General features: G+C 55.8%; 1 protein-coding gene across 2 annotated transcripts in view; it reads left to right on the top strand.

Annotated features, from left to right (window-relative positions):
* Positions 3,941 to 25,257, top strand: part of NOTCH3 (notch 3) — a 38,332-nt gene continuing 17,015 nt past the window's right edge. The window contains exons 1-25 of one of the 2 annotated variants that reach the window (XM_018051292.1): positions 3,941 to 4,061; positions 6,671 to 6,749; positions 10,146 to 10,288; positions 10,368 to 10,706; positions 10,794 to 10,916; positions 10,994 to 11,227; positions 12,122 to 12,277; positions 12,367 to 12,552; positions 13,151 to 13,264; positions 13,497 to 13,610; positions 14,397 to 14,630; positions 14,751 to 14,861; positions 15,345 to 15,537; positions 15,614 to 15,765; positions 15,988 to 16,101; positions 17,046 to 17,201; positions 18,642 to 18,867; positions 19,267 to 19,468; positions 19,727 to 19,880; positions 20,256 to 20,440; positions 20,981 to 21,113; positions 21,198 to 21,455; positions 21,539 to 21,657; positions 22,101 to 22,687; positions 24,325 to 24,657. In XM_018051292.1, the coding sequence (XP_017906781.1) occupies positions 3,941 to 4,061; positions 6,671 to 6,749; positions 10,146 to 10,288; positions 10,368 to 10,706; positions 10,794 to 10,916; positions 10,994 to 11,227; positions 12,122 to 12,277; positions 12,367 to 12,552; positions 13,151 to 13,264; positions 13,497 to 13,610; positions 14,397 to 14,630; positions 14,751 to 14,861; positions 15,345 to 15,537; positions 15,614 to 15,765; positions 15,988 to 16,101; positions 17,046 to 17,201; positions 18,642 to 18,867; positions 19,267 to 19,468; positions 19,727 to 19,880; positions 20,256 to 20,440; positions 20,981 to 21,113; positions 21,198 to 21,455; positions 21,539 to 21,657; positions 22,101 to 22,687; positions 24,325 to 24,657 (4,766 nt within the window). Of the gene's footprint in view, positions 4,062 to 6,670; positions 6,750 to 8,648; positions 9,011 to 10,145; positions 10,289 to 10,367; positions 10,707 to 10,793; positions 10,917 to 10,993; positions 11,228 to 12,121; positions 12,278 to 12,366; positions 12,553 to 13,150; positions 13,265 to 13,496; positions 13,611 to 14,396; positions 14,631 to 14,750; positions 14,862 to 15,344; positions 15,538 to 15,613; positions 15,766 to 15,987; positions 16,102 to 17,045; positions 17,202 to 18,641; positions 18,868 to 19,266; positions 19,469 to 19,726; positions 19,881 to 20,255; positions 20,441 to 20,980; positions 21,114 to 21,197; positions 21,456 to 21,538; positions 21,658 to 22,100; positions 22,688 to 24,324; positions 24,658 to 25,257 lie in introns of those variants that run through there. The other variant, XM_018051293.1, reaches the window with a different exon arrangement.

The following is a 25,257-nucleotide window of genomic DNA, read 5'->3' as shown; positions in this document are numbered from 1 at the left end:
CCAGGCAAGAATACTGGAGTGGGGTGCCATTCCCTTCTCCAGGGGATCTTCCCAACCCAGGGATGGAACCCGCATCTCTTATATCTCCAATGGGATGTTCGGTTCAGTTCAGTTCAGTCGCTCAGTCGTGTCCGACTCTTTGCAACTATTTGCAACCCCATGAATTGCAGCACGCCAGGCTTCCCTGTCCATCACCAACTCCCAGAGTTCACTCAGACTCATGTCCATCGAGTCAGTGATGCCATCCAGCCATCTCATCCTCTGTTGTCCCCTTCTCCTCCTGCCCCCAATCCCTCCCGGCATCAGAGTCTTTTCCAATGAGTCAACTCTTCACATGAGGTGGCCAAAGTACTGGAGTTTCAGCTTTCGCATCATTCCTTCCAAAGAAATCCCAGGGCTGATCTTCAGAATGGACTGGTTGGATTTCCTTGCAGTCCATGGGACTCTCAAAAGTCTTCTCCAACACCACTGTTCAAAAGCATCAATTCTTCGGTGCTCAGCTTTCTTCACAGTCCATCTCTCACATCCATACATGACCACTGGAAAAACCATAGCCTTGACTAGACGGACCTTTATTGGCAAAGTAATGTCTCTGGTTTTGAATATGCTATCTAGGTTGGTCATAACTTTCCTTCCAAGGAGTAAGCGTCTTTTAATTTCAATGGGATGTTACTCAGCCATAAAAAGGAATGAAGAACTGACACATGCTACAAAATGGATGAACCTCTAAAACATTATACCCAGTGAAAAAAGTCAGAAATAAAAGACTACACGTTGTATGATTCCATAGCTGTGAAACATTCAGAACAAGGTAAATCCACGGAGACAGAAACACATTAATGGCTGCCAGGGACAGATGACGAGTGACTACTGATGGGGACAACATTTTCTTGAGGGTTGATGAAAATGTGATGAGACTAGGTAGAGCTGGTGGTTGCACTAAATGCCACTGAACTGTACACTTTAAAATGGTAAGTAATTTTATGTAAAGAAATTTTATCTCAATTAAAAAAAATCAGAGGCAATCACCAGTAAATGCCCCAAACAGTGGTGATAATTTGACAGGCATCAGGATAGTCACACAGTCTCAATATATCTCCCCACATGATATTGATATTTACTTATTACAAGAGGGGATGGGAAGAGAATGGTACATTTACAGTACAGAAACTGGACCAGCTTCATTCAAGCGATCAAAATCTAATAAGACCAGTGTTGGGGACTCATATCAGGTGCCTCCTGATACAACCCATGGAAGAGTACCAGCATCACTTCTTTGGCAGTTCTTGCCAAAGATACAGAGCCTGAACCTGGTCACGAGGAAACCGCAGCCCAGTTCACTAAGGGATGTTCTGTGAAACAAATGACCTTGCCTATCCAAAAATATCAACATCATGACAGATAAAGAAAGGCTAAGGAACTGATGCAGATTAAAGAACATGAAGAAACATAACAATTAAATGCAACACATGGTCAGAGATTAGATCCTGGACCAGCAAAGAAACATGCTATAGGGGATATAACTGGGGAAACCAAAAACTGTCCGTATGGTGAAAACTGTCGTGTGTTTGTATAACAGAATGCCCTCGATCTTAGGAAACATACAGTGATGATGTGGGGGGCAAAGGAACATCATAGCCACATCTTGCTTTCAAATACGTGTGCGTGCTAAGTCGCTTCAGTTGTGTCCGACTCTTTGTGACCCCATGGACTGTAGCCCACCAGGCTCCTCTGTCCATGGGATTCTCCAGGCATGAAGACTGGAGTGGCTTGCTATGCCCTTGTCCAAGGGATCTTCCTGACCCAGGGATTGAAACTGCACCTCTTATGTCTCCTGCTCTTGGCAGGTGGGTTCTTTACCACCCATCTGGGAAGCTCTGCTCTCAAATACATATATTATATAACATATTACATATTATAGATGATCAAAAATTATATATAATTTCTTCAAAACTATGGTTTTTCCAGTAGTCATGTACAGATGTGAGAGTTGGACCATAAAGGAGGCTGAGCACTGAAGAACTGATGCTTTCAAGTTGGGGTGCTAGAGAAGATTCTTGAGAGTCTCTTGGACAGCAAGGAGATCAAACTAGTCAATCCTAAAGGAAATCAACCCTGAATATTCATTGGAAGGGGATGCTGGGATGCTGAAGCTCCAATACTTTGGCCACCTGATGCGAAGAGCCAACTCTTTTTCAATACTTTGGAAAAGACCCTGATGCTGGGAAAGACTGAAGTTTGCAAAAGGAGAAGGGAGTGACAGCGGATGAGATAGCTGGATGGCATCGCTGACTCAACGGACATGAGTTTGAGCAAATTCCAGGAGATAGTGAAGCCTGTCGTGCTGTAGTCCAGGGGGTCACAAAGAGTCAGACATGACTTAGTGACCGAACAATAACAATAATTATAAAGTAAATTTGGCAAAGTGTAGGCCGAGTTGGTGAAGCTGGATAAAGGGCCTATGGAAATTGCATTTTAAATTATTTCTAAATGAAGTTTTAAAATTGCTCCAAGATCTCTGGGGTGCCCAGGTGACTGTCTCTCACCCTGGTACCCCCGTGCTTAGCCCCAGTGCTCAGCTGCCTCATGGGTGAACCTCAGACTCCTGGGTTTCAGCACCTCACCCCCAACCCATTCCTCCTCACTACAGCCTCATCACCATGCTCAACACAGACAGGTCGGCCTGGCCTCTTTCTTCTCCTTCTCAGGGCCAGGGTGACCCCTGACCTGCCCACTCGCCCCTCCTTCCCTACTTGACTCGTCCCCTTCCTCTGTTTGCAAACCTGTCCCTCTCCTGAAATGTCTTTCTTTCAGTTCTGGGCTGAGCCCCCACTGAACCCTTCTCAGGGAAGCTCTCTCCTGGAGAGGGCAGGGGAGGTGTACTCCCAGCCGCTGAAACAACGCCAGACATAGAGCTTGAGCTTTATACCTACTTATTGAATAAATGAATGAATGAATAAGTGACCCCCTTCCCCCAAGCAGAATTCTCACCAGCTTCTCTTCTGTGTCCCTCCCTCTGGCCCAACCCTAAGTCCGCAGTGCTGGAGTCTGGTTTTTTCTTCCCCAGATTGGGGGCTTCTCTAGGCTGGTCTTGGGGCCTTTCCAGAGTCCCCATTCTTGCCACAGGGACAGAGCTCACTGCAGGGTGGTTGTTTTTCAGCATGAGTGATTCTGGAAAAGGCAGTTGGATGAAACTGAGCAAGATTGGCTGAGCAGGAAAGCTGTGTAGGCTATGGGGTGGGGTGGACCTTTGGATATTGAGGAAGGGGTTACTTTCAGGGAGCGCTGGGAATAAGACGGGATGTGGGTGTCTAGTAGCACACTTGAGACTCCTAGCCTGTGTCCGAGGTCCGAGGCTGCAAAAATCGCCCAAGGCTTAGGTCTGAGAGGGCCTGAGTTTAGAGTTGTGAATATTTCAGATTTTAAGAGTCCCCCAGGAAGCTCTGCGCACGCCTCTGCATTTGTGCATCCTGGCTGTGTATTCAGGAGCCTTGCAGGACGTGCCTGGTTTCAGTTTCGGGGTGTCGGAGCTGGGGGGTGGCGGGAGGCGGCGGGTAGGGGAGTGTCTTGTTTGTGCCCGGCTCCGTGTGTGTCTCGGGCTCTGGATGTGTTTTGGGGAGCAGGGAGATGTTCAGGAAGTTGGGTGTGTCTGACACCGTGGGTTGGGCCCGCTGGCCAGAGTTTCCGAGAGGGTCTTCGGGTCCCAGGCTGTGTGGGTGGAGGGTGGGCAGGGACCCCAGGAGGCCGGGCCGGGGGCGGGGGAGCTCTGGGCCGGCCCTGGGGCGGGGCGAGCCGCCCAGGGTTGGGGGCGGGGCGGCAGGGCCGTCTCACTTCAGCGAAGTTGGCTGCGCGGAGGCTGGCCCCGGACGCGCCCGCAGCCCAGGGAAGGAGGGAGCAGGGAGGAGAGAGGTGGGAGGAGGGAGGGTCGCGGCCGGCCGCCATGGGGCCGGGGCCCCGGGGCCGCCGCCCCCGCCGCCGTCGCCCGATGTCGCCGCCACCACCCCTGCCGTCCGTGCGGACGCTGCCCTTATTGCTGCTGCTAGCGGGGCCGGGGGCTGCAGGTGAGGGGCCGGGACCCCGAGGGCGGGATGGGGCGAGTGGGTGGGGGAAGGGGAAGGATGGAGTGCAAGGCCTCCCCGAGTATGAGACTTGGTGAGGGGTGGGTGGGGGCGCGGTCCCTGGGAATCAGGGACCAGAGCGCAGGGGCAGGGAGCGCAGGAGCCGGGGGCAGGGACTCCGAATTGAGAGTGGGGGCGAGGCAGGACCCCAGAGACCGGAGGAACTGGGGCCCCGGGAGAGATGTGGGCTGGGAATGAAGGGACCGTGGAGCTCGGGACTGGGAGCCGGAGGTGAGCGGATCAAGATTAGCGGGGGAGTGGGGGGGGGGGAGCGGCGAATAACCAAGAATCTGGGGCTCTCTCACCAACCATGCCTGTCTAGAGCCCTGGGAAGGTCACGATTGGAATCCAAGTATCTCCAGGTCGGGGACCCCTCGCATAAAAGCTCCCCCTCCCCATGCACACACCCGGGGCAGGTCTGGCAGGGCTGGGGGCCGGAGGGGGCGCGAAGTTCTCGGAGCTCTAAACTTGGAGAAAACTTCCCAGGCCGGAGCGCGGCAAGACCCGGAACCGGAGCCAGAGCTGGAGCCATAGAGGCGCCAGCGCCCCTTCCCCCGCCCGCGGCCCCGCTCCCTCCCCCGGCTGCTTGGACCGGACGGCGTCCCGGGACCTAGTCCCCGCCTGGGGAAGGGAGGGGAGGGCAGGGGGCGCGAGCCCACGTGCTCCTCTCCCGCTCCAGCGCCCCCTCCCAGCAACCCGGCCCCCTCCCCAGCGGCCCCGGGTAGCCCCCCGCCCCTCCCCCTCCCCAATCTTCCCCTCCCCCGCCTGGGACAATGGCCGCGCCGTCTAGACACCCCCTCCCCCCGGCAGCCTCGCGCTTTCTTTGCCAGACAAAGCGGGGACTGCAGCGGGGCCGGACCGGGGCTGCTGGGGCGCACCCCCAGCCAAGGGAGGCCTGGCCGGCAGGGGAGGGACGCGAGCCCAGTGGCCCTGGCCCTGGGTCTCTGGACGCTGCTGTGGGGCTCAGCCCAGGGAGGGGTGGGGAGAAAACAGGTCTCCCCAGCCCAGCCCAGCCTTGGGCGGGCAGATGGGGCAGGAGTGGGCAGGAGCAGCTGCCCCAAGAGGCCAGCCGGCAGGCACACATGGCCTGTCACACACTCACAGGACACACAATCTTGGATCACACATGTGGAGATGCAGATGTGTATGTGTGTGCACACACACACATAGGGTACACCTGCACACGTGCACACCCAGCTCACACAAGACACAGACATTCATAACTCACACGTGCTCATACAATCACACATGTTCATACATACCCTGCACCACCAGCTCAAGGCCTCACACTCACTGTCTGCACACACTCAGATGCATATAGACAGATGCAAGGACATGCCTACACCCAGCTGACACATGCACGTAAACTGGCACATCCAACCCATACCCAGACTCACCCGTGCACATACAAGTCACACACAGACGCACAGCTATATACCCAGATACATACTTCACATACGTAGACACAACAACAAGTTTCAGCCTACGAACATCTCTACGTCCGTGCAGGCCATGCAGACACACACGTGGCCCACAGGGCCCACTGCTCAGCAAGGCCCATGCCTCGTGTCATGTGGCCCCCAGCGTGAGTTCACAAACACCCCTGGGCTCCTGTCTGGGTAATAGTGTCCTGGCTGCTCGTGCCTTGAAGGGGACAGAAGCCATGTTTAATGCATTTGCATGTCCAGTTTATCTCATTCTCTCTCTTTTTTTTAAACTCTGTCTCTGTCTTTCTAGATCTCGTCTCTGTGTCTGTCTGCTTCTAGTTTCCTTCTTTTATGTCTGTCTGTTTTTCTCATCTTCTTCCTCTCCCTTTCTTTCTCCCCTACTTACACACACAGGCACACATGCACAAGCGGCCCCACACCTGCTGGCTCACACAAGGCCCCACTAACTCACTCCCCGCCACACCCCTGACCCATCCAACCGGACAGTTAGACTGTGCCACACCGCAGAGAGACACAGTCCTTAGGGGTGAGGATGCTGAACAGGGCAGCTGTGCCAGCTGCCCCTCCCTCAACACAGATTCCGTCCCTGTAATGCCCAGTTGCTGGCTGCACATGGCATTCATTCATGCCCTGGCATATCTCCCCAGAACTAGCACGTAGGCCTGCCTAGTTGGAGTAGATGCCCAGCATCAACAGAAGGAAGACCTGGGGCCCCAGGACTCCCCACCCCTGCCCCCCCCCACAACCTCGGGATCTGGGCACAAAGTCCCAGACCTCCCTTCAACCCTCGCAGCACCCCCACTTCCTGCCCCCCATTCTGGCAGCTTCTGAGCCCCCACATCTGGCACAAGTTGGCCCCTCCTCCTGCCTGCCCCTGCCTTGTGGTTCCCAGGGCCCGAGTAGGCAGTGACAGCTGCAGCCCCAACAGCTGGGGCCGGGGCGGGGGGCCGTGGGAACTGTGAATGGGGGGGGCTCCCTGCACTCGCAGAGATGCCCCCAGCCTGGTGCAGCTGTTGCCTGAGGGAGCAAAGGACGGAGTCTCAATCTAGGCTGGGGTTCCTGGGTGCCTGCCTGACACCCCCACCTTCCTTCACCCCCACCCAGCCCCCCCTTGCCTGGACGGAAGCCCGTGTGCGAACGGAGGTCGCTGCACCCAGCTGCCCTCCCGGGAGGCTGCCTGCCTGTGAGTGCCTGGCTCTGAGCCATCAGTGGGCCCCGTGTGGGGAGGCGGTCTGTCTTCTCCCCCTGCCTCTGTGTTCACCGTAGATGCTTCCACCACTTCCTTCAAGTGTGTGGCTTGGGCAACCTCTTGTTTCCCCTTTGAATGGAGCAGAGCTAAGAGTAGAGGCTCTGGAGTCTGCCTGGCTGGGGTTCAAATCCCATATCATGTTGCTGATGGTCTGACTTTTTAAGCCTCAGTGTTCCGGTCTGGAAAATGGGCCCACTAATGCCAACTACACAGAATTCACTGCTGCCTGCAGTCTTGTGTAAATCCCCTGATGGACAGATAATTATTCAATCAACAGATTTTCGGGGACTAGTGACAGTGGTTTGGCAGTAGTGGGTATAGCACCTGCACCTTCCCACAGCTCAAGATTTAGTGGTGGGGCCACAGGAGCCCTGCTCTGCCACTTACTTTCTGTGTGACCTTGAGTGCGTCACTTCCCCTCTCTGAACCTCATTGATCTGTAAAATACGGTCCTTCTGCCTGACTTGTGACCAAAGTCCCCCCAAATGCAGTTGTTGGAAAGTACAAGGAAAGGCAGAGGGTTGGGAAAGCAGGGCAGGGCCTGGGAAATTGCTGAGCAGAGGCACACAGAGATCAATTTGAATTCTGGGCTCTGGGATAACCTTGAGCAAGTGCTTTGAGCTCTCTGAGCCTCATTTTTGCATCCGGAATATGGAGCAATAACAGTTCTCTCCTTTATGGAGTTGATTGTAAAGATAAAGAGTGAAATCAGCATAGTGTCAGGCATACAGTAAGTGCTCAATAAATGGTATTTTTTTATTATTATTAATGGTAGAGATGTGGAAAATAGGTGCCGTAAGGAGAAACCTCTGAGGTTATGGGAAAATGCTTGGTTCCTTTTATAATATCATCATTAATAATAGCAGGTCACCCAGTAGCCATTGGTCGAGTCATTAAATGCATCCATTTATTCAGCAACTTGTGTGTCCAGCCCAAGCTGGGTGGGTCTGGGGTGACTTCAGAGACCCTTTGAAGTTACACAGGCACTTTGACTCACCTGGATGAGGGGGGGGGGGAGTGTCTCAGCCTGGTAGAGCGGGTTCCTCGGGTTGGGATGGTGGGAATAGGGGGGAAAGTGTGACCTCACCTGGCGCTACTCACCTGAGAGGCGGAGTTGCGGGACCGGGCGCCTGCGCTCTGGGACCCCGCGCCTGGAAAGCTGCCGACAGGTGAATGCGCCCCCGGCTGCCCCGCCCCCCCGACAGGTGAATCACCGGCCCGCGCGGCCGCCCGGAGCCCGGATCGCCCGGATCGCCCGGATCGGAGCGCTGGGCTTAGTCTCCAGAGCTGAGCCGTGGGAACCTCTCCCCACGCCAACCTCCCCCCCCCCTCATCCCCAGTCTATTTCAAAGTCCTTTCGTGGACCCCGCAGTCTGTCACCGCTCCATGGAGCCTCCAACTCTCATAGTCTCTCAAACCCTAGTCTATCTCCTAGTCATCACCTCTTCCCAGCCAGTCCCCCAAACCAAGTCCATGCTCCCCGCCACCCCCGCTCTCCCGCCCCCAGCGGTCTCCGGTGAAGCCCAGGCGATTGGGCGGGGCGCGGGCAGCCGAGAACCAGCCCGACCGGTCGGCAGGGGCGCGGGGCACAGAGCGTGGGAACCCGCCGGGGGCGCCGGGAGGGGGCCGAGCGGCCACGCCCTGCCTGCCGTGCGCGCGCGCGTGGTCGCGGGAGGAAGAGCCCGCCGTGCTCGGCGCCCAGCGCAGCACGCCCCCTCCCGGCGCGCAGTCTTGGCGGCGGTCCTTGCCCTGCGGATTTTTGGGGAGGGGGTTTGGGAACTGGGTTCTCCCTCTGCACCCGCCCGTGCCCCAACTTGTTTCGCTGGGGGCTGGGGTGGGGGGAATCTTGTGGGTGACTCTAAGGACTGAGTCAGCTACTTAAGCTTAGCCCCAAGCGACCGGGACAGGCCAGAGGGAGGAACACAGGAGAGGGACGCGTAGCGTCGGGGGCCGGTCCAAGTCCCTCCCTCTGACCCCACTCTGGAGGTTTCTAGTCTTAAGACCAGCGCCCGTCTGTACTTTCACTCTCAAGGTGGCCTTGGTGGGTTTGGAGGGGGCTGGAGGCTGAAGGACCTTCTCCCAACAGGGGGCGCCAGCATTGGTGGCCACCTCCTCGCCGCAACGGAAGGAAGGAAGGGGTCTCTGTGCCCCCAGGAAAGGAACTGAGGCTTTGTGGAGGTCCTCCTGTCTGGCATGTGAGAGTTAGTCCGTACTGGTGAATGAGGCTGTGGGTTGGTGTCTGAGTATTTGCCAGCCCAGTGCGTCGTGTTAGTGTGTCCCTCTCGTCTGGTACATTTGGGGGTTCTGCCCGTCTGTGTGCGCCTGGGTGGTTGTCGTCTGGAACCTGAGGCCTTTTGCATTTGCAGTTTCCTCTGCTCTTCCCCCCACAGGCCCATGGCCCTCTCGCTCACTTTCTTTTCCCACACAGTCTTCTTTTTTCCCCTCACTTTGTCTGTGAAAACATAGTTGCCTTTCCCCCAGCCCCATCCCTCTGTCCTCCTTATCCTGTGTTTTAGTTTCTTGTGGCTGTGGAACAGATGGCCACAAACTGGGTGGTTTAAAACAACAGAAGTTTATTCTCGCAGTTTTGGAGGCCAGAAGTCTTCACCTTTCTCTTGTAAGGACAGTTGTCACTCAGTTTAGGGCCAACTTGGATAATCAGGATGGTCTCATCCAGACATCCGTCATTTAATTACATCATTAATTACATTCCTTTTTCCAGATCAGGTCACAGTCACAGGTTCTTGGTCATGGACATAATTTTTCTGGGGCCACCACTCTACCCAACTGCATCCTTCATGGTCCCCATGGGCTGAACTACTCTTCCCCCCCCTCCCCCGGCATGTTGCTTACTCATTCATTATTTGTACATCTTCTCTTTGCCAGACCTGGCTATGAACATCAAGAGGGTAGGGACCACTTTAACTGTGTTTGCTGCTGTATTCCTGGGCTTCTCAGGTAGCGCTAGCGGTAAAGAACCCACTTGTCAGTACAGGAGACTTAAGAGATGTGTGGGTTCAGTTTCTGGGTTGGGAAGATCCCCTGGAGGAGGGCATGGCGACCCGCTCCAGTTTTCTTGCCTGGAGAATCCCATAGATGGAGGAGCCAGCCAGTCCATGGGGTTGCAAAGAGTTGGACATGGGTGAAGCGACAGCACGCACGCTGTATCCCCATTGCTAGGAACACAGTGGGCACGCCCAGGGAAGCTGTCGCATGGATGAGTGTGTCTGTGTGTTTGTTTCCCTGTCTGTTTCTGGTCCGTCTGGTGTGTGTCTCCTGTTCTGGGCTGTTCTGCCCTGACTTTCCCCACCGAGTCGTCTCTGTCCGCAGGTGCCCGCCAGGCTGGGTGGGTGAACGGTGTCAGCTGGAAGACCCCTGCCATTCTGGCCCCTGTGCTGGCCGTGGTGTCTGCCAGAGCTCGGTGGTGGCGGGGACTGCCCGTTTCACCTGCCGCTGTCCCCGGGGCTTCCGAGGTAAAGGAGGGTCTGGAAGGGAGCTGAAGGCAGGCAAGGGTGTGGTCGGCCTAGGCTCACCGTTTCTGGTTCCTGGCAGGCCCCGACTGCTCCCTGCCAGACCCCTGCCTCAGCAGCCCCTGTGCCCATGGTGCCCGCTGCTCGGTGGGCTCCGATGGCCGCTACCTGTGCTCCTGCCCACCCGGCTACCAGGGCCGCAGCTGCCGGAGTGATGTAGATGAATGCCGGATGGGTGGGCCCTGCCGCCATGGTGGCACCTGCCTCAACACGCCTGGCTCCTTCCGCTGCCAGTGCCCAGGTGGCTACACCGGGCCACTGTGTGAGAGCCCCGCGGCGCCCTGTGCTCCCTCCCCGTGCCGTAACGGGGGCACCTGTAGACAGAGCGGCGACCTCACCTATGACTGTGCCTGCCTTCCTGGTGAGGGAGCTGTACCCAGGGGGAGGCAGCAGAGGTGGGGGCACGGCAGGCCCGCCTGGTAGTGACCATCCTTGTGCTCCACACTAGGGTTTGAGGGCCAGAACTGTGAAGTGAATGTGGATGACTGTCCAGGGCACCGGTGTCTAAATGGGGGGACGTGCGTGGACGGTGTCAACACCTACAACTGCCAGTGCCCTCCTGAGTGGACAGGTGAGCAGTGGGACCTGAGGGAAGCCCTTGGATGGGCATGCGCCAGGTAACCGGACTGATGTGTCTGTGTGCCATAGGCCAGTTCTGTACGGAGGACGTGGACGAGTGTCAGCTGCAGCCCAACGCTTGCCACAACGGGGGCACCTGCTTCAACACACTGGGTGGCCACAGTTGTGTGTGTGTCAATGGCTGGACGGGCGAGAGCTGCAGTCAGAATATTGATGACTGTGCCACAGCTGTGTGCTTCCACGGGGCCACTTGCCATGACCGTGTGGCCTCTTTTTACTGTGCCTGCCCCATGGGCAAAACTGGTGAGTGACTTTTTTCCCTGAAGGCAGCAGGGAGCCATTGATGGCTCTTGAGTGGGGCCAAGGATGGAGTCTGACTTGAATCAGACTTATGCTATGCTAGAAGCATAATTAAACATATTGTTCTGAATTAATTAAGCATATGCTTAATTCTTATGCTAGAAGCTGGGTTTGGGGTGAAGGATAAGCCTGGCAGAGGCCTGGGAAGGCAGACAATCCAGGGAAGAAGTCACAAGAATGGAGAGCTAAACTGTGACTCAGAAGGAGAAGGGACTTTTGGGAGTGGCAAAGATCAGAGAAGATGTTTGGGAGGGAGACTTGGAGTAGAGGGCAGCATATGTCAGGCAGAGGGTACTGCAGAGGCAAAGACTTAATGCTAGGACCTTCTTAGAATCGTGAAAAGAGTCAATAGATTTTAAAAACAATATGTGGATGTTTCCAACTTATTTTCAAATGGTTCAGAAAAAAATGAAGTTAACAATAGTTGACTCTAGGTGGTGGGTATATGAATAAACTTTTCTGTATGTTTAAATTTTAAATAAATGATTGGGGGAGAATAGCTACTAAATATGTGTGTGCATGCTAAGTTGCTTATGAACTGCAGCCCTGCCAGGCTCCTCTGTCCATGGGATTCTCCAGGAGAGAATACTGGACTGGGTTGTCATGCCCTCCTCCAGGGGATCTTCCCAACCCAGGGATGGAACCTGCATCTCTTATGTCTCCTGCATTGGCAGGCAGATTCTTGACCACTAACGCCACTTGGGAAGCCCTCTAAATACACTGCTGGTTAATAAAAACAAATAAAAAAACCCCAAACACTACAGTGTTCAGGGATGTGGGACCTTTGGGCAGAGCCAGGGGATGGTCTTCCCTTGACCTCTACTTACACTTTCCCAGGACTTTTGTGTCATCTGGACGATGCTTGTGTCAGCAACCCCTGTCACGAGGATGCCATCTGTGACACTAACCCAGTGAATGGCCGGGCCATCTGTACCTGTCCACCGGGTTTCACAGGTGGAGCTTGCGACCAGGACGTGGATGAGTGTTCCATTGGTGAGGGGCACAGTCTGCGGGTAGGGAAGGAAGGGAGAGGCTGCTCCTCAGCCACCCACACCCACCCTGACTGTGACTCCACCTTGCAGGTGCCAATCCTTGTGAGCACCTGGGCCGGTGTGTGAACACACAGGGCTCATTCCTGTGCCAGTGCGGCCGTGGCTACACTGGTCCGCGCTGTGAGACCGATGTCAATGAATGCCTCTCCGGTCCCTGCCGCAACCAGGCCACGTGTCTGGACCGCATAGGCCAGTTTACCTGCATCTGCATGGCAGGTGTGTGGTGGGCGTGGCTGGGGCGGGGCCTGAGGGGAGGTGGGGCGAGAAGAGCCTTCAGGCGGAGGGGCCCAGAGCAGATAGAACTGGAAGGGTAAGAGACTAAAGCGGGGATGAGGTGGAAGCGGAGCCAGAGCAGAGTCTGGGGGCATGGTCCGGTGGAGTCAGTAGAACCCCAGATGGCCTGGGAGTGGAGTCTGGGCCTCAGGATGGCACTGTGGGATGGGAATGGCATGAGGGCAGGACCAGGGTCTGGAGTGGAGGTCAAAGTGGAGACTGCAGACAGATGTACTGATGCTGGGGTGGGACTGAGGTTGGGCCCAAGGCTGTGGTGGGCCCTAGGCTGGGAGCTGGGAAGAGGCATAGTTTGAGGAAGGAAGGAGGTGGTCTGAAGACAAGCCCAGGTGGAGTCTCTTAAGCCTGAACCAGTTGGGACCACACTGAATGAAGATCCAGCCTGAGTCTGAAAACTGAATCTAGGGATGGGTTGGGGGCAAGGCCAAGGCTCAAGGGAAGCAGGATATGTCCCCCCTTGCTCTCCCTTCAGACCAGAAGCTAAACCCTCATTGCTGTAATCCCCCTCCCTCTATCCCTCCAGGTTTCACAGGCACCTATTGTGAGGTGGACATGGATGAGTGTCAGAGCAGCCCGTGTGTTAACGGTGGGGTCTGCAAGGACAGAGTCAATGGCTTCAGCTGCACGTGCCCCTCGGGTGAGGACTCTGGGCCAGGGAGCCTGAGAAAGACTTTCTGGGGCAAAGACTCCAGGATGGGAGCTTTTAACATCGTGTTAGTGGCTTCCTTTATAGCAGATACCACCTTATGAAAAATACTGAAGTTAATTTAAAAGTAAATGGGCTTTCCACCCAAACCAGGCAGCACTGGTGAGGGGTGACTGCTCTGACCCTACTTGGGTCTCTGTTTATCTCACATTCCCCGCTCCAGGCTTCAGTGGGGCCATGTGTCAGCTGGACGTGGATGAGTGCGCCAGCACACCCTGCCGGAACGGAGCCAAGTGCGTGGACCAGCCAGATGGCTACGAGTGCCGCTGCGCGGAGGGTGAGGGTGGGCCAATGACAAGACTGCAGGAATCTGGAGGTGGGGCTAGTGGGGGAAAAGGGCCAATAATACGCCTGGGGGAAAGTTGGGGGCAGAGCTGCTGCAAGGCAGGCCCGGAGCAGGACCAATGAAAGAGCCAGGAGGAGGAGCCACTCCTGGACATAAGCAGAGGTAAGACTAGGGGGTGGGCCCAAAGGATCTGGCAGGATAGATGTGCACTGGATTGGAGGGACCCCGTCCAACCCCCTCTACTCCCAGGAACCTCCCGTACTGTCCTGTGTCACTTCAGTTGTGTCCACTCTTTGCGAGCCAATGGATTGTAGCCCACAAGGCTCCTCTGTCCATGGGATTCTACAGGCAAGAATACTGGAATGGGTTGCCATGCTCTCCTCCAGGGGACCTTCCCCACCCAGGGATCGAACTCATCTCTCCTGCATTGCAGGCGGATTCTTTACCCACTGAACCACCTGGGAAGCCCAGGAACCTCCCATGTGTCCGCATCTCCAGGGGAGGGAGAAGCAAATCAGGGCTGACGGTGTAAGGATTGGAAGCAGGGTCTCGCTAGGGGTGTAATTTAACTGGTATGGTCCTGACCAGGGACAAGTCTTGGAGCCTGCCGCTGGATGGCCTCTGGAGGCCAGCCAGGGGCGGAGCCTGAACTGAGCCCACCTCCTATTGGCTCAATGGGCCGGGCTTGAGGGAGAGCTGAGTTAAGATTGGGCAGAGGCCATGGCTGTGGGCAGGACCTTGGCCAGTGGGCGGAGCCTGACCCTCTGTCCCCCGCAGGCTTTGAGGGCACAGTGTGTGAGCGCAACGTGGATGACTGCTCGCCAGACCCTTGCCACCACGGGCGCTGTGTGGACGGCATTGCCAGTTTCTCGTGCGCCTGTGCCCCGGGCTATACCGGCATGCGCTGTGAAAGCCAGGTGGATGAATGTCGAAGCCAGCCCTGCCGACACGGGGGCAAATGCCTAGACCTGGTGGACAAATACCTCTGCCGCTGCCCTCCTGGCACCACAGGTGGGGCCAGGGGCTGGGCTGGGACAGGAATAGTACATCTGATGGGACACAGAGGGTTCAGGAATCGTGTTTCTGGCAGGTCACGGTGGTGGCAATCCCAGACATGTTCCCCTTCCCCAGGTGTGAACTGTGAGGTGAACACTGATGATTGTGCTAGCAACCCCTGCACATTTGGAGTCTGCCGGGACGGCATCAACCGCTATGACTGTGTCTGCCAGCCTGGATTCACAGGTGGGCAAGTGGCTGCCATGGAAACGGGGTCTTTATAGAGTGAGGGTGAAATCATCCATCTTTCCTGGCCGGGTTTTGCCCCTCTCTTTGCACGTGCTTGTACTTAGGGATTGTCCATGCTTTGCCCTGAGATTTTTTTCTTTCTCTCATTGGCATGTATCCCCATGTTGGCTCAAGATTATCCTGGTATGTCCATGAAGGTGTTCAGACTCAGAGATTGAGGTGTTTCTGAGTGGGGCCAAGGCAATCCTTGGTGGAAATGAAAGTGACTTCATATAAGTTTGGGGGCAAGGGTGATCTGGGGCGAGGTATCTCTGGGTTGTGGAGGTGGCTGCCCTAATTTGCACAAGAGCTGATGTGTTATGAAGTAAATGAGATGGTCCTTGCTCAAGGGTGTGACTGTGCTAAATGGGGCAAGGTTGCCCTTCCCTGGTTGGCTCCACTATCCTTGTCCCGGGACGAGGTTGCCTACCTGCTCCCCAGGGCCCCTCTGCAACGTGGAGATCAACGAGTGTGCGTCCAACCCCTGCGGCGAGGGAGCCTCCTGCGTGGATGGTGAAAATGGCTTCCGATGCCTCTGCCCACCTGGCTCCCTGCCCCCACTCTGCCTTCCCCCAAGCCATCCTTGTGCCCAGGAACCCTGCAGTCATGGCGTCTGCCACGATGCGCCTGGAGGGTGAGGTCTCTCCCTAGATCCCTGACCCCCATAGCTTCCCTACCCTCCTGCCAGCCCTAACTGCCTCCCTCTCCAGGTTCCGCTGTGTGTGTGAACCTGGCTGGAGTGGCCCTCAGTGCAGTCAGAGCCTCACTCGAGATGCCTGTGAATCCCATCCCTGCCGGGCAGGCGGCACCTGCACCAGTGATGGAATGGGCTTCCGCTGCACCTGTCCCCCTGGTATCCAGGGTGCGTGTCTCCACCTTCCCCCCCCAGGGCCTCTTCCTTCCTTCTTCCTTCTTATTTCCTTTCTGCTTCATTCTCTCTTCCTTCTCTGCATTTGCCCCTTTTTTCTTTTCCTTTTCCACTCTTACACAGGAGCTTGGGAGGTGGGTATCAAGGTGGGGACCTTGCGGGGAGATGGGAACAAGGAATCTCTCAAGACTCTCTCACTCTGCCTGCCCACTACAGGCCACCAGTGTGAGCTGCTGTCCCCCTGCACCCCGAATCCCTGTGAGCATGGGGGCTACTGTGAGTCTGCTCCTGGCCAGCTGGCTGTCTGCTCCTGCACCCCTGGTTGGCAAGGTATACCAGTTGCTTCTTCTCTCTGTCACCTCCTCTGCAACTTACTCCATACTGGGTGATGCTGGGGACCCAGAGAAGGAGTCCACCCCCCACTGGCTCTGTCTTAAAAAAAAATTTTTTTTCAGTAAATTATTTATTATTTATTTGGCTGTACTGCATCTTAGTTGCAGCATGTGGAATCTAGTTTCCTGACCAGGGATTGAACCCAGGCCTCCTGCATTGGAAGCACAGAGTCTTAGCCACTGCACCAACAGGGAAGTCCCCTGGTTCTGCCTTTTAAGGGAGCTTCCTCTGGGAAGGAACAGAACTAGACACAGACACTTGCAGCCTGTGTAGTCAGTTCAGGAGAAGAGCAAGGGATATGGGCGGTGTTGTTCATTGTTTAGTTGCTAAGGCATGTCTGACTCTTTTGACCCCATGGAGGGCAGCATGCCAGGCTTCCCTGTCCTTCACCATCTCCCAGAGTTTGCTCAAATTCACGTCGATTGAGTCAGTGATGCCATACAACTTCCCATCTCACCCTCTGTTGTCCCCTTCTCCTCCTGCCCTCAGTCTTTCCCAGCATCAGGGTCTTTTGCAGTGAGTTGGCTCTTAGCATCAGGTGGCCAAAGTATTGGTTCGGCTTCAGCTTCAGTCATTCCAATGAATATTCAGGGTTGATTTCCTTTACGAGTGACTGGTTTTGGTTTGATAAGGTCTTGAGAATCTAGAATTCAGGCTGAGTTTGGGGAGAGCCTGGAGGAGCAGACCTCAATCACAGAATCACATTCTTCATCCACTGAAATAAGGAGAGGGGTGTTCGGGAACAGTCTGCAAAATGATCAGAGGCAAACTGTTCTTTCCTTCATCCATCTCAGTCTTAAGATTCCTCCTGAGCACCAGGTACTCCCGGACCCGACCCTGCATCTGCTAATCCTGGATGTTATTTTGCTCCCCACCCCCAGGCCCACGATGTCAGCAGGATGTGGATGAGTGTGCTAGCCCCTCACCCTGTGGTCCCCATGGTACCTGCACCAACCTGGCAGGGAGTTTCAGCTGTACCTGCCACGAGGGCTACAGTGGCCCTTCCTGTGATCAGGACATCGATGACTGTGACCCCAGTGAGTTCACGGGAGCTCTTGAGGGGAGGGTTCTGACCTAGGGAACGTGGTCATCAAGTTGCTGCAGTATGCCTAGCACTGTGCTTTCATTTCATCTTCACAGTTGTCTTACTTTCCGCATTTGTTCATGAAAACTGAGGCCCCACAGAGGTTAAGTGACTTGCCCAAGGTAATGCAGCGAGTAGAGAGATGAGCGAGGGTAGGAGCACAGGTCTGTTTGACTCTGAAGGCTGTAAACTGCCTCTGGCAGCAAGCAAGTTAAAATTGTATGTAACAATACTGTAAAATAATTAACCTCCAATTAAAATAAATAAATTTTAAAAATACATAAATACAATTGTATGTAAACTATGAGATAATAGGCCCCTTAGTGAGTCACCAGGAGCACTGTTCAATAGACAAATAATGCAAGTCACATATGAATTAAATTTTTTTAGTTGATTTTTTAAAAATCTTTTTTTGTTTATTTTTGAATTAATTTTTAAAAAATTATTTCATTGCACTGCATCTTAGTTGCAGCATAGGGGATTTTGTTCCCTTACCAGGGATCAAACCTAGGTCCCCTGCAATAGGAGCAGGTAGTCTTAACCTCTGGACCACCAAGGAAGTCCTTGAATTAATTATTTTCTAATAGCCGTATTAAAAAGCAAACAAAATGACAACAGGTGATATTAAATTCAATAATATATTTTATTTAGCCTAATACATAAAAACATTATCATTTCAACATGTAATCAATATAAAATGATTGAGGTATTTTACATTATTTTTTTTCTTTTTTCATATGGAATCTTCACGATCTGCTTTCTGGTGTCTGTTTTATGCTGACAGTACATCTCAAATTGGACCAATCACATGTCAAGTGCTCAGGAGCCACATGTGGTCAGTGGCCACCCTACTGGCTAGCCCAGGCCTGGAGGAGACCTCCTGTGCTGAGCTCAGGAATTAAGCAGATACAACTAGTACTTGGGGTTTCTCAGGTGGTGCTAGTGGTAAAGAACCCATCTGCCAATGCAGGAGACATAAGAGATGAGGGTTCGATCCCTGGTAGGGGTGATCCTCTGAAGGAGGGCATGACAACCCACTCCAGTATTCTTGCCCAGAGAATCCCATGGACAGAGGAGCCTGGCGGCCTATAGTCCATAGAGTCAAACAGATTTGGATATGTCTGAAGCGACACAGCACATACGCAGGCAACTAGCACTTGGCAGCTCAAAGGGACCTTTTGGGAGCTTCTCAAACCTTTCCTCCCTTCCACACAGATAAGGTTTCCACCAGATAAGGGAGGGAATGAGGCCACAGAGAGGACAGCGTTTGGTTCCCCTGGCTAAGTGTGCCCCTCCCAATGAAGCTTGGTTTTCTCCCGATTTCCCTCTACGCAAGGCATGGCCAGGTCAGGGGGTGCGGTGCGTGACCAGACCTCCTCCCTTCTGACCGTAGACCCCTGCCTGAATGGTGGCTCATGTCAGGACGGGGTGGGCTCCTTTTCCTGCTCCTGCCTCCCTGGCTTTGCTGGCTCCCGCTGTGCCCGAGACGTGGACGAGTGTCTGAGCAGCCCCTGCGGCTCAGGTACCTGCACAGACCACGTGGCCTCCTTCACCTGCACCTGCCCGCCTGGTTATGGCGGCTTCCACTGCGAGCAGGACCTGCCCGACTGCAGTCCCAGGTGGGTGGGGCCTCTCCTGGGAGACAGGGACCCTGGCATCGGATGGGGAGTGGGACCCGAGGAGCTGGGGCAGGGAGTCCTCGGCTGGACACCCACTTCAGGACTTTGATGCCTGATGGGAACGTGTCTGGGAAGGGGCAGGACATCTGTTGGGAGGTCACCTTAGATACCCTGGTCCCTGCGGGAGCAAGGCCAGGCCAGGGTGGGGCCTCCACATGGCTTCCACATAGCCCTGAAGCACCTGGTATACTGGGGTTAAGGGACATGACAGGGCTGGGCCTTTGGGGGACCTCAGCTTCTCCTTGGGGTAGGGGTCTTGTCACTTCTGCCAGGAGGGGCCCAGGAGTGGGGCGGGGCCTCTGAAGGGCGGGGCCAGACGCGCCCCTCCTTTCCCTCCAGCTCGTGCTTCAATGGAGGGACCTGCGTGGATGGTGTGAACTCATTCACCTGCCTGTGCCGCCCGGGCTACACTGGCACACACTGCCAACATGAGGCGGACCCTTGCCTCTCACGGCCCTGCATGCACGGGGGCGTCTGCACTGCAGCCCACCCCGGCTTCCACTGCGCCTGCCCAGACGGCTTCACCGGCGCTCAGTGCCAGGTGGGCGGGGTCACTGGAGCCTTGGGGGAGGAGTCTAGAGGGATGTTCTGGGGGAGGGGCCTTTTGGGTACCCTGGTTGGTTGAGAAGGCAGCCTGGATCCTGGGGAAGAGTTGGCAGAGGGATTGCGGTGAGGGGCCTGGCAGGGATCCTGAGGGAAAAATCTGGAGAGGCGTTCTGGAGTCTGCTCAGGACCCTGGAGAAGCTGGGCAGGGTTTCTAGGGGTCCCTGAGTGTGAACACCCTGGCCTTCCTCGACAGACGCTGGTGGACTGGTGCAGCCGCTCGCCCTGTCAGAATGGGGGTCGCTGTGCCCGGACGGGGGCCTCTTTCTATTGCCTTTGCCCCCCCGGGTGGAGCGGCCGCCTATGTGACATCCGGAGCCTGCCCTGCAGAGAGGCCGCAGCCCAAATCGGTGAGGGGGAGCGCGTGATTGGGCGTGTGTGCACATACTTCCTTCTAGTGTGAGCTGAATGAGAGTGCACCAGAGCTATGGAAGTGGTGGGGTGTGTGCGCGTGTGTGGATATGTGACTGTCTGATAGCTGGCCAGGACAAGGTGGTGTGTGTGTCTGTCACTGTGAAGCAACTGGGATGTCTGCAATGCTGTGTGACCTAGCTGATATGAGCTTTGAAAGTGCATGTGTGTGTGTGTCAGTGTCAGGGGATGTGGTAACCCAGTGGAATGTGCGTGACGCCTCGGTGACTGAGGCTGGTGGGGATGCTGGGTGTTCTGGGTATGACGGGGGCAGGGAGGAGGGAGTCTGCCTGATGCCGCTCTCCTCTGCTCAGGAGTGCCCACGGAGCAGCTGTGTCAGGCGGGTGGGCAGTGTGTGGACAAGGACAGCTCCCACTACTGTGTGTGCCCAGAGGGCCACACTGGCAGCCACTGTGAGCAGGAGATGGACCCCTGCTTGGCTCAGCCCTGCCAGCATGGGGGCACCTGCCGAGGCTACGTGGGCGGTTATGTGTGTGAGGTAAGGAGCACCCAGGGGAGGAGATGGAGGGCTGGTCACCCTGAGTGTGTCTGGCTACACATTTCTGTGTGTCTAGAGCCTGATGCGGTGTCCCTCTCTGGGCATGTCTGGGTTTTTGCTTTTGTGACTCTGGGTGTATCTTTGTGGGTGTCACTCTGGGTAGATCTCAGGGTGTCTGGCTCTATCTCTGTCTTTCGTTATTTCTTGGACATATGTGTCTCTCTGCATGATGTCTCTATGGGTATGAATGGCACACATGTGCCAGTGTCTGAGTGTGCATCTCTGGCTGTGTGTGTCTTGGGTGTATCTGGGTATTTCTCCTGTGTGCATTTGTATGTATGTGTGTTTCTTGGCACTGAGTGTATCTGTAGCCCTCTGTGTCTGGATGTTATGTACTGGGTGTGTGTTTTTGCTCACTGAGCATATCTCTGTGCGTGGGATGACTGTGTGTGTCCCTTTGCCCTGGGATTCTCTGTATCTTCATGGGGAGCATCTGTGTCCCTCTGGGCTGAGGAGGTCCCTGTCTCGCCCCCACTGCAGTGTCCAGCTGGCTACACTGGTGACAACTGTGAGGATGATGTAGACGAGTGTGCCTCCCAGCCCTGCCAGCATGGGGGCATCTGCATTGACCTCGTGGCCCACTATCTCTGCTCCTGTCCCCCAGGGACGCTGGGTAGGCCAGGACCAGGGTTTGGGGACAGGTGGGGAGGCTGGGTTTCTGAGCTCTCCTGATGTCCCCCATCCCCCACCCCGCTAGGTGTGCTCTGCGAGATTAATGAGGATGACTGTGGCCCAGGCCCAGCCCTGGACCTGGGGCCCCGGTGCCTGCACAATGGTACCTGCGTGGATCTGGTGGGTGGTTTCCGCTGCACCTGCCCCCCAGGATACACTGGCCTGCGCTGTGAGGGGGACATCAATGAATGTCGCCCAGGTGCCTGCCACGCGGCACATACCCGGGACTGCCTGCAGGACCCAGGTGGGGGCTTCCGCTGCCTGTGTCACCCTGGCTTCACAGGTGAGCATGGGAAGAGGGGGCTGGCCTGGGATCCTGCCTGCGTTCCCCACAGGCAGCTGATCCACGTCCTTCTGCTTGCCCAGGTCCCCGCTGTCAGACTGTTTTGTCTCCCTGTGAGTCTCAGCCTTGCCAGCATGGAGGCCAGTGCCGTCCCAGCCCGGGCCCTGGGGGTGTGCTGACCTTCTCTTGCCACTGCATCCCGGTAGGTGGTAGGTGGGGGTGGTGGTAACAGGGTCTCTGGAAGCGAGTGGGGGGTGGGGGATAGGGGGCGTGGCTTCATGGGAGGGTGAGGCTTTAGGGGAAAGAAGTGGAAGAGGATTTCTGGGGAATGTTGAGATTACCTGGAGGTTGTGTGTGTGTCTCTTCGGAATTTGGAGTTGCGGCCTCTTGGGAAAGCTTGGTCTTACCTGTAACGTGGGACTGGCAGTGGGAGCCGGGAGAGGTTGGGCTAGACCTCGGGAGATCAGAGGCGCAAGCTTTCCCAAGTTCTGATCCTCCGTATTCCCTTCCCTCTCCTCCTTCAACCCTCAATCCGCTTCTCTTTCCATTTCTCTTACCTTCCCTACTTTCTCCTCCCCTTCTCTCTTTCCCTCTATCCCCTGCCCCTGCGCTTTTTTTTCCCCTCTCCCCCCACCCAACACACAGCCATTCTGGGGCCCGCGTTGCGAGCGGGTGGCACGCTCCTGCCGGGAGCTGCAGTGCCCAGTGGGTGTCCCGTGCCAGCAGACGGTCCGTGGACCGCGCTGCGCCTGCCCCCCGGGGCTGTCGGGTCCCGCCTGCCGGGGTTCCCGGGGGTCGCCCCCCGGGGCCGCCAATGCCAGCTGCGTGACCTCTCCCTGCCTTCACGGGGGCTCCTGCCGCCCGGAGCCGCTCGCGCCCTTCTTCGGCTGCGCTTGCGCGCCAGGCTGGACCGGGCCGCGCTGCGAGGTGCCCGCGACGATGCCCGAGGTATCCGTGCCGATGCCCGAGGTCCCGGAGGAGCCGGCGTGCCCGAGAGCCTCCTGCGAGGCCAAGAGCGGCGACAAGAACTGCGACCGCGAGTGCAACAGCCCCGGCTGCGGCTGGGACGGCGGCGACTGCTCGCTGAGCGTGAGCGACCCCTGGCGGCAGTGCGCGGCGCTGCAGTGCTGGCTCCTGTTCAACAACAGCCGCTGCGACCCCGCCTGCAGTTCGCCCGCCTGCCTCTACGACAACTTCGACTGCCGCGCTGGCGGCCGCGAGCGCACCTGCAAGTGAGTCCGCCCTCAGTCTGGGTCTCGTCTGTCCATACGCCTCATCTGACCACCCGTGGGCCCTGCTTCTCTGTCTGTCCATCCGTTTGCCTTGATCTGTGAGTCCGTCCTCAGTCTGTTCGTTGGGCTGTCCCTTCGTTTGCCCCATCCGTTTCTTGGTGTACCTGTCTGCCCGTCCGCGTGCCGTTTGTCTGTCTGTGCCCCTCACCTAGCCATCCGCGTGCCGTTTATGTCTGTCTGCCTGTCTTCCCATTCTTGTGCCCTGTCTGTGCATCTTTGTCCCCTGCCTATCAGTGTGGCAGTCCGTTTGTCCATCCATTAGCCCTTTCTGTTTTTCTGTCTGCCTCTGCACTCCATCTGCCCCTCTTTATACCCTGTTTGTTGGTCATTCTGCCCATCCATGAATTCATTTTGCCCCTCTATACACCCAGCTGTCTGTCTGCACCCCTGCTTGTCCATCCTCGGATCTCATCTGTCCATCTGTCTGTCTATGCCAGTCTGTCCCTCTATGTGCCCCATCTGTCCATCTGCACACCTTTGTGCCCCACCTGTTCATTCACATGCCCCTTCTGTCCTTAAGTCCACCCATGCGTGTTTTTGCCCCTCTATATGCCCATTCATCTGTCCATGGCACTGCTGTTCTTTCCCTGCCCCTCTTCTGACCTTCTCGGTCTGTTCATGAGGCCTGTCTATCTGTCTCATACATTCTATCTATCCATCCATATTCTCTGCCCCGTCTGACCCTCTGTGTGTCCCTCTGTCTCCCCCTGTCTCATTCTGCTCCAGCCATCCTGGCCTCTTTTCCAGTCTTTAAATTCCCCAGGCTTGGTCCCATCTCAAGGCCTTTGCACTGGCTGTTGGCTCTGCCAGGATGCTGTCCTTCAGAGAGTCACATGGCTCCTCCCTCATCTCCTTCAAGTTTTTGCTCAAACACAAGTCTCTCTGTGAACTCCTTCCTGGCCACCCATAGCACTTCCTCTGCTTAATTTTTTCCCTTGGCATTTAATTCGTGTGTGTGTACGTTTACATTTAGCCTTTATTGGTGTGTAATCAAAATACTGTATGTTCTGCCCATTCATCATTTTTAATATATGTCTCTGCCCATCGTAATGACAGCTTCAAGTGCGTAAGGTTTTGTGTTGGCGCCGTATCCTTAGTGGACTTCCCTGGTAGCTCAGTCGGTAAAGAATCTGCCTGCAACACAGGAGACCTGGATTTGATCCCTGGGTGGGAAAGATCCCCTGGAAAAGGGAAAGCTACTCGCTTCCGTATTCCTGCCTGGAGAATTCCATGGATAGAGGAGCCTGGCAGACCACCATCCATGGGATCTCAAAGAGTCAGACACGACTGAGTGACTAACGTTTTCACTTCATGCATATCCTTAGTGCCTATAGCTGCGCTCAGCACCTAGGACGCGGTTGTCAATAGTTATTGACATTAATAATTGCAAAGCAACTGGCTGGTTTTCCAGAAAGCCTGATACATTCCACAGGCATGTGGATACATTCCAGTTCTCTGCTCCCTGAGGAGTCTTGGATGCTTTGTGGTGTATTTGTGCAGCGGGGGGGCAAGATGGGGGAGTGTGGGGGTAGGGGGTTGGGGGTGACTCCCTTGACCCCGCCCTCCTCTGCCCCCAGCCCAGTGTATGAGAAGTACTGCGCGGACCACTTCGCTGACGGCCGCTGCGACCAGGGCTGCAACACAGAGGAGTGCGGCTGGGATGGCCTGGACTGTGCGGGTGAGGTGCCCGCCCTGCTGGCCCGCGGCGTCCTGGTGCTCACAGTGCTGCTGCCGCCGGAGGAGCTGCTGCGCTCCAGCGCCGACTTCCTGCAGCGGCTCAGCGGCATTCTGCGCACCTCGCTGCGCTTCCGTCTGGACGAGAACGGCCAGGCCATGGTCTTCCCTTACCACCGGCCAGGGCCTGGCGCTGAATCCCGGAACCGGCGGGAGCTGGCCCCCGAGGTGATCGGGTGAGTGACTCCACCCCCAGGGGAGCCCTGGGGGGCGCACGCAGATGCTAGGGAAGGGGCACCATTCATAAGGCCTTGTGCGTTTGCCGTGCTGTGCTTAGTCTCTCAATCGTGTCCGACTCTTTGCAATTCCATGGACTGTAGCCTGCCAGGCTCCTCTGTCCATGGGGATTTTCCAGAATACTCCAAGAATACTGGAGTGGGTTGACATGCCCTCCTCCAGGGGATCTTCCCAACCCAGGGCTGGAACCCAGGTCTCCCACATTGCAGGCAGATTCTTTACCAGCTGAGCTACCAGGGAAGCCCCTTGCGCGTTTTACTTCCCTTGGCATCTGGGAACCACTATTCTAGCTATTTTTAAGTTCCCTTCAAACTCTAAAACTCTGTGACTGAACTTGGCTTTCCTCCAGAAATATCTGATAAAGCACCTAATAGGTTTCAGGCACTGGGTTAGGTCTTTAGTCCAGTTATATTTTCATTGATTTCACTGCTTAGGAAATGCCCAATATGTGGGAGTACCTTCTTGGTGGTACATGCAGAGTCATATAATACATATAATACATACATCTCAGCCTCAGCACCATTGACATTTGGGGCCAG

Source organism: Capra hircus, chromosome 7, assembly GCF_001704415.2.
Source record: "Capra hircus breed San Clemente chromosome 7, ASM170441v1, whole genome shotgun sequence".
NCBI lineage: Eukaryota > Metazoa > Chordata > Mammalia > Artiodactyla > Bovidae > Capra > Capra hircus.
The sequence above is the reverse complement of the archived record's forward strand: the minus strand, read 5'-3'. Positions and strand labels throughout refer to the sequence as shown.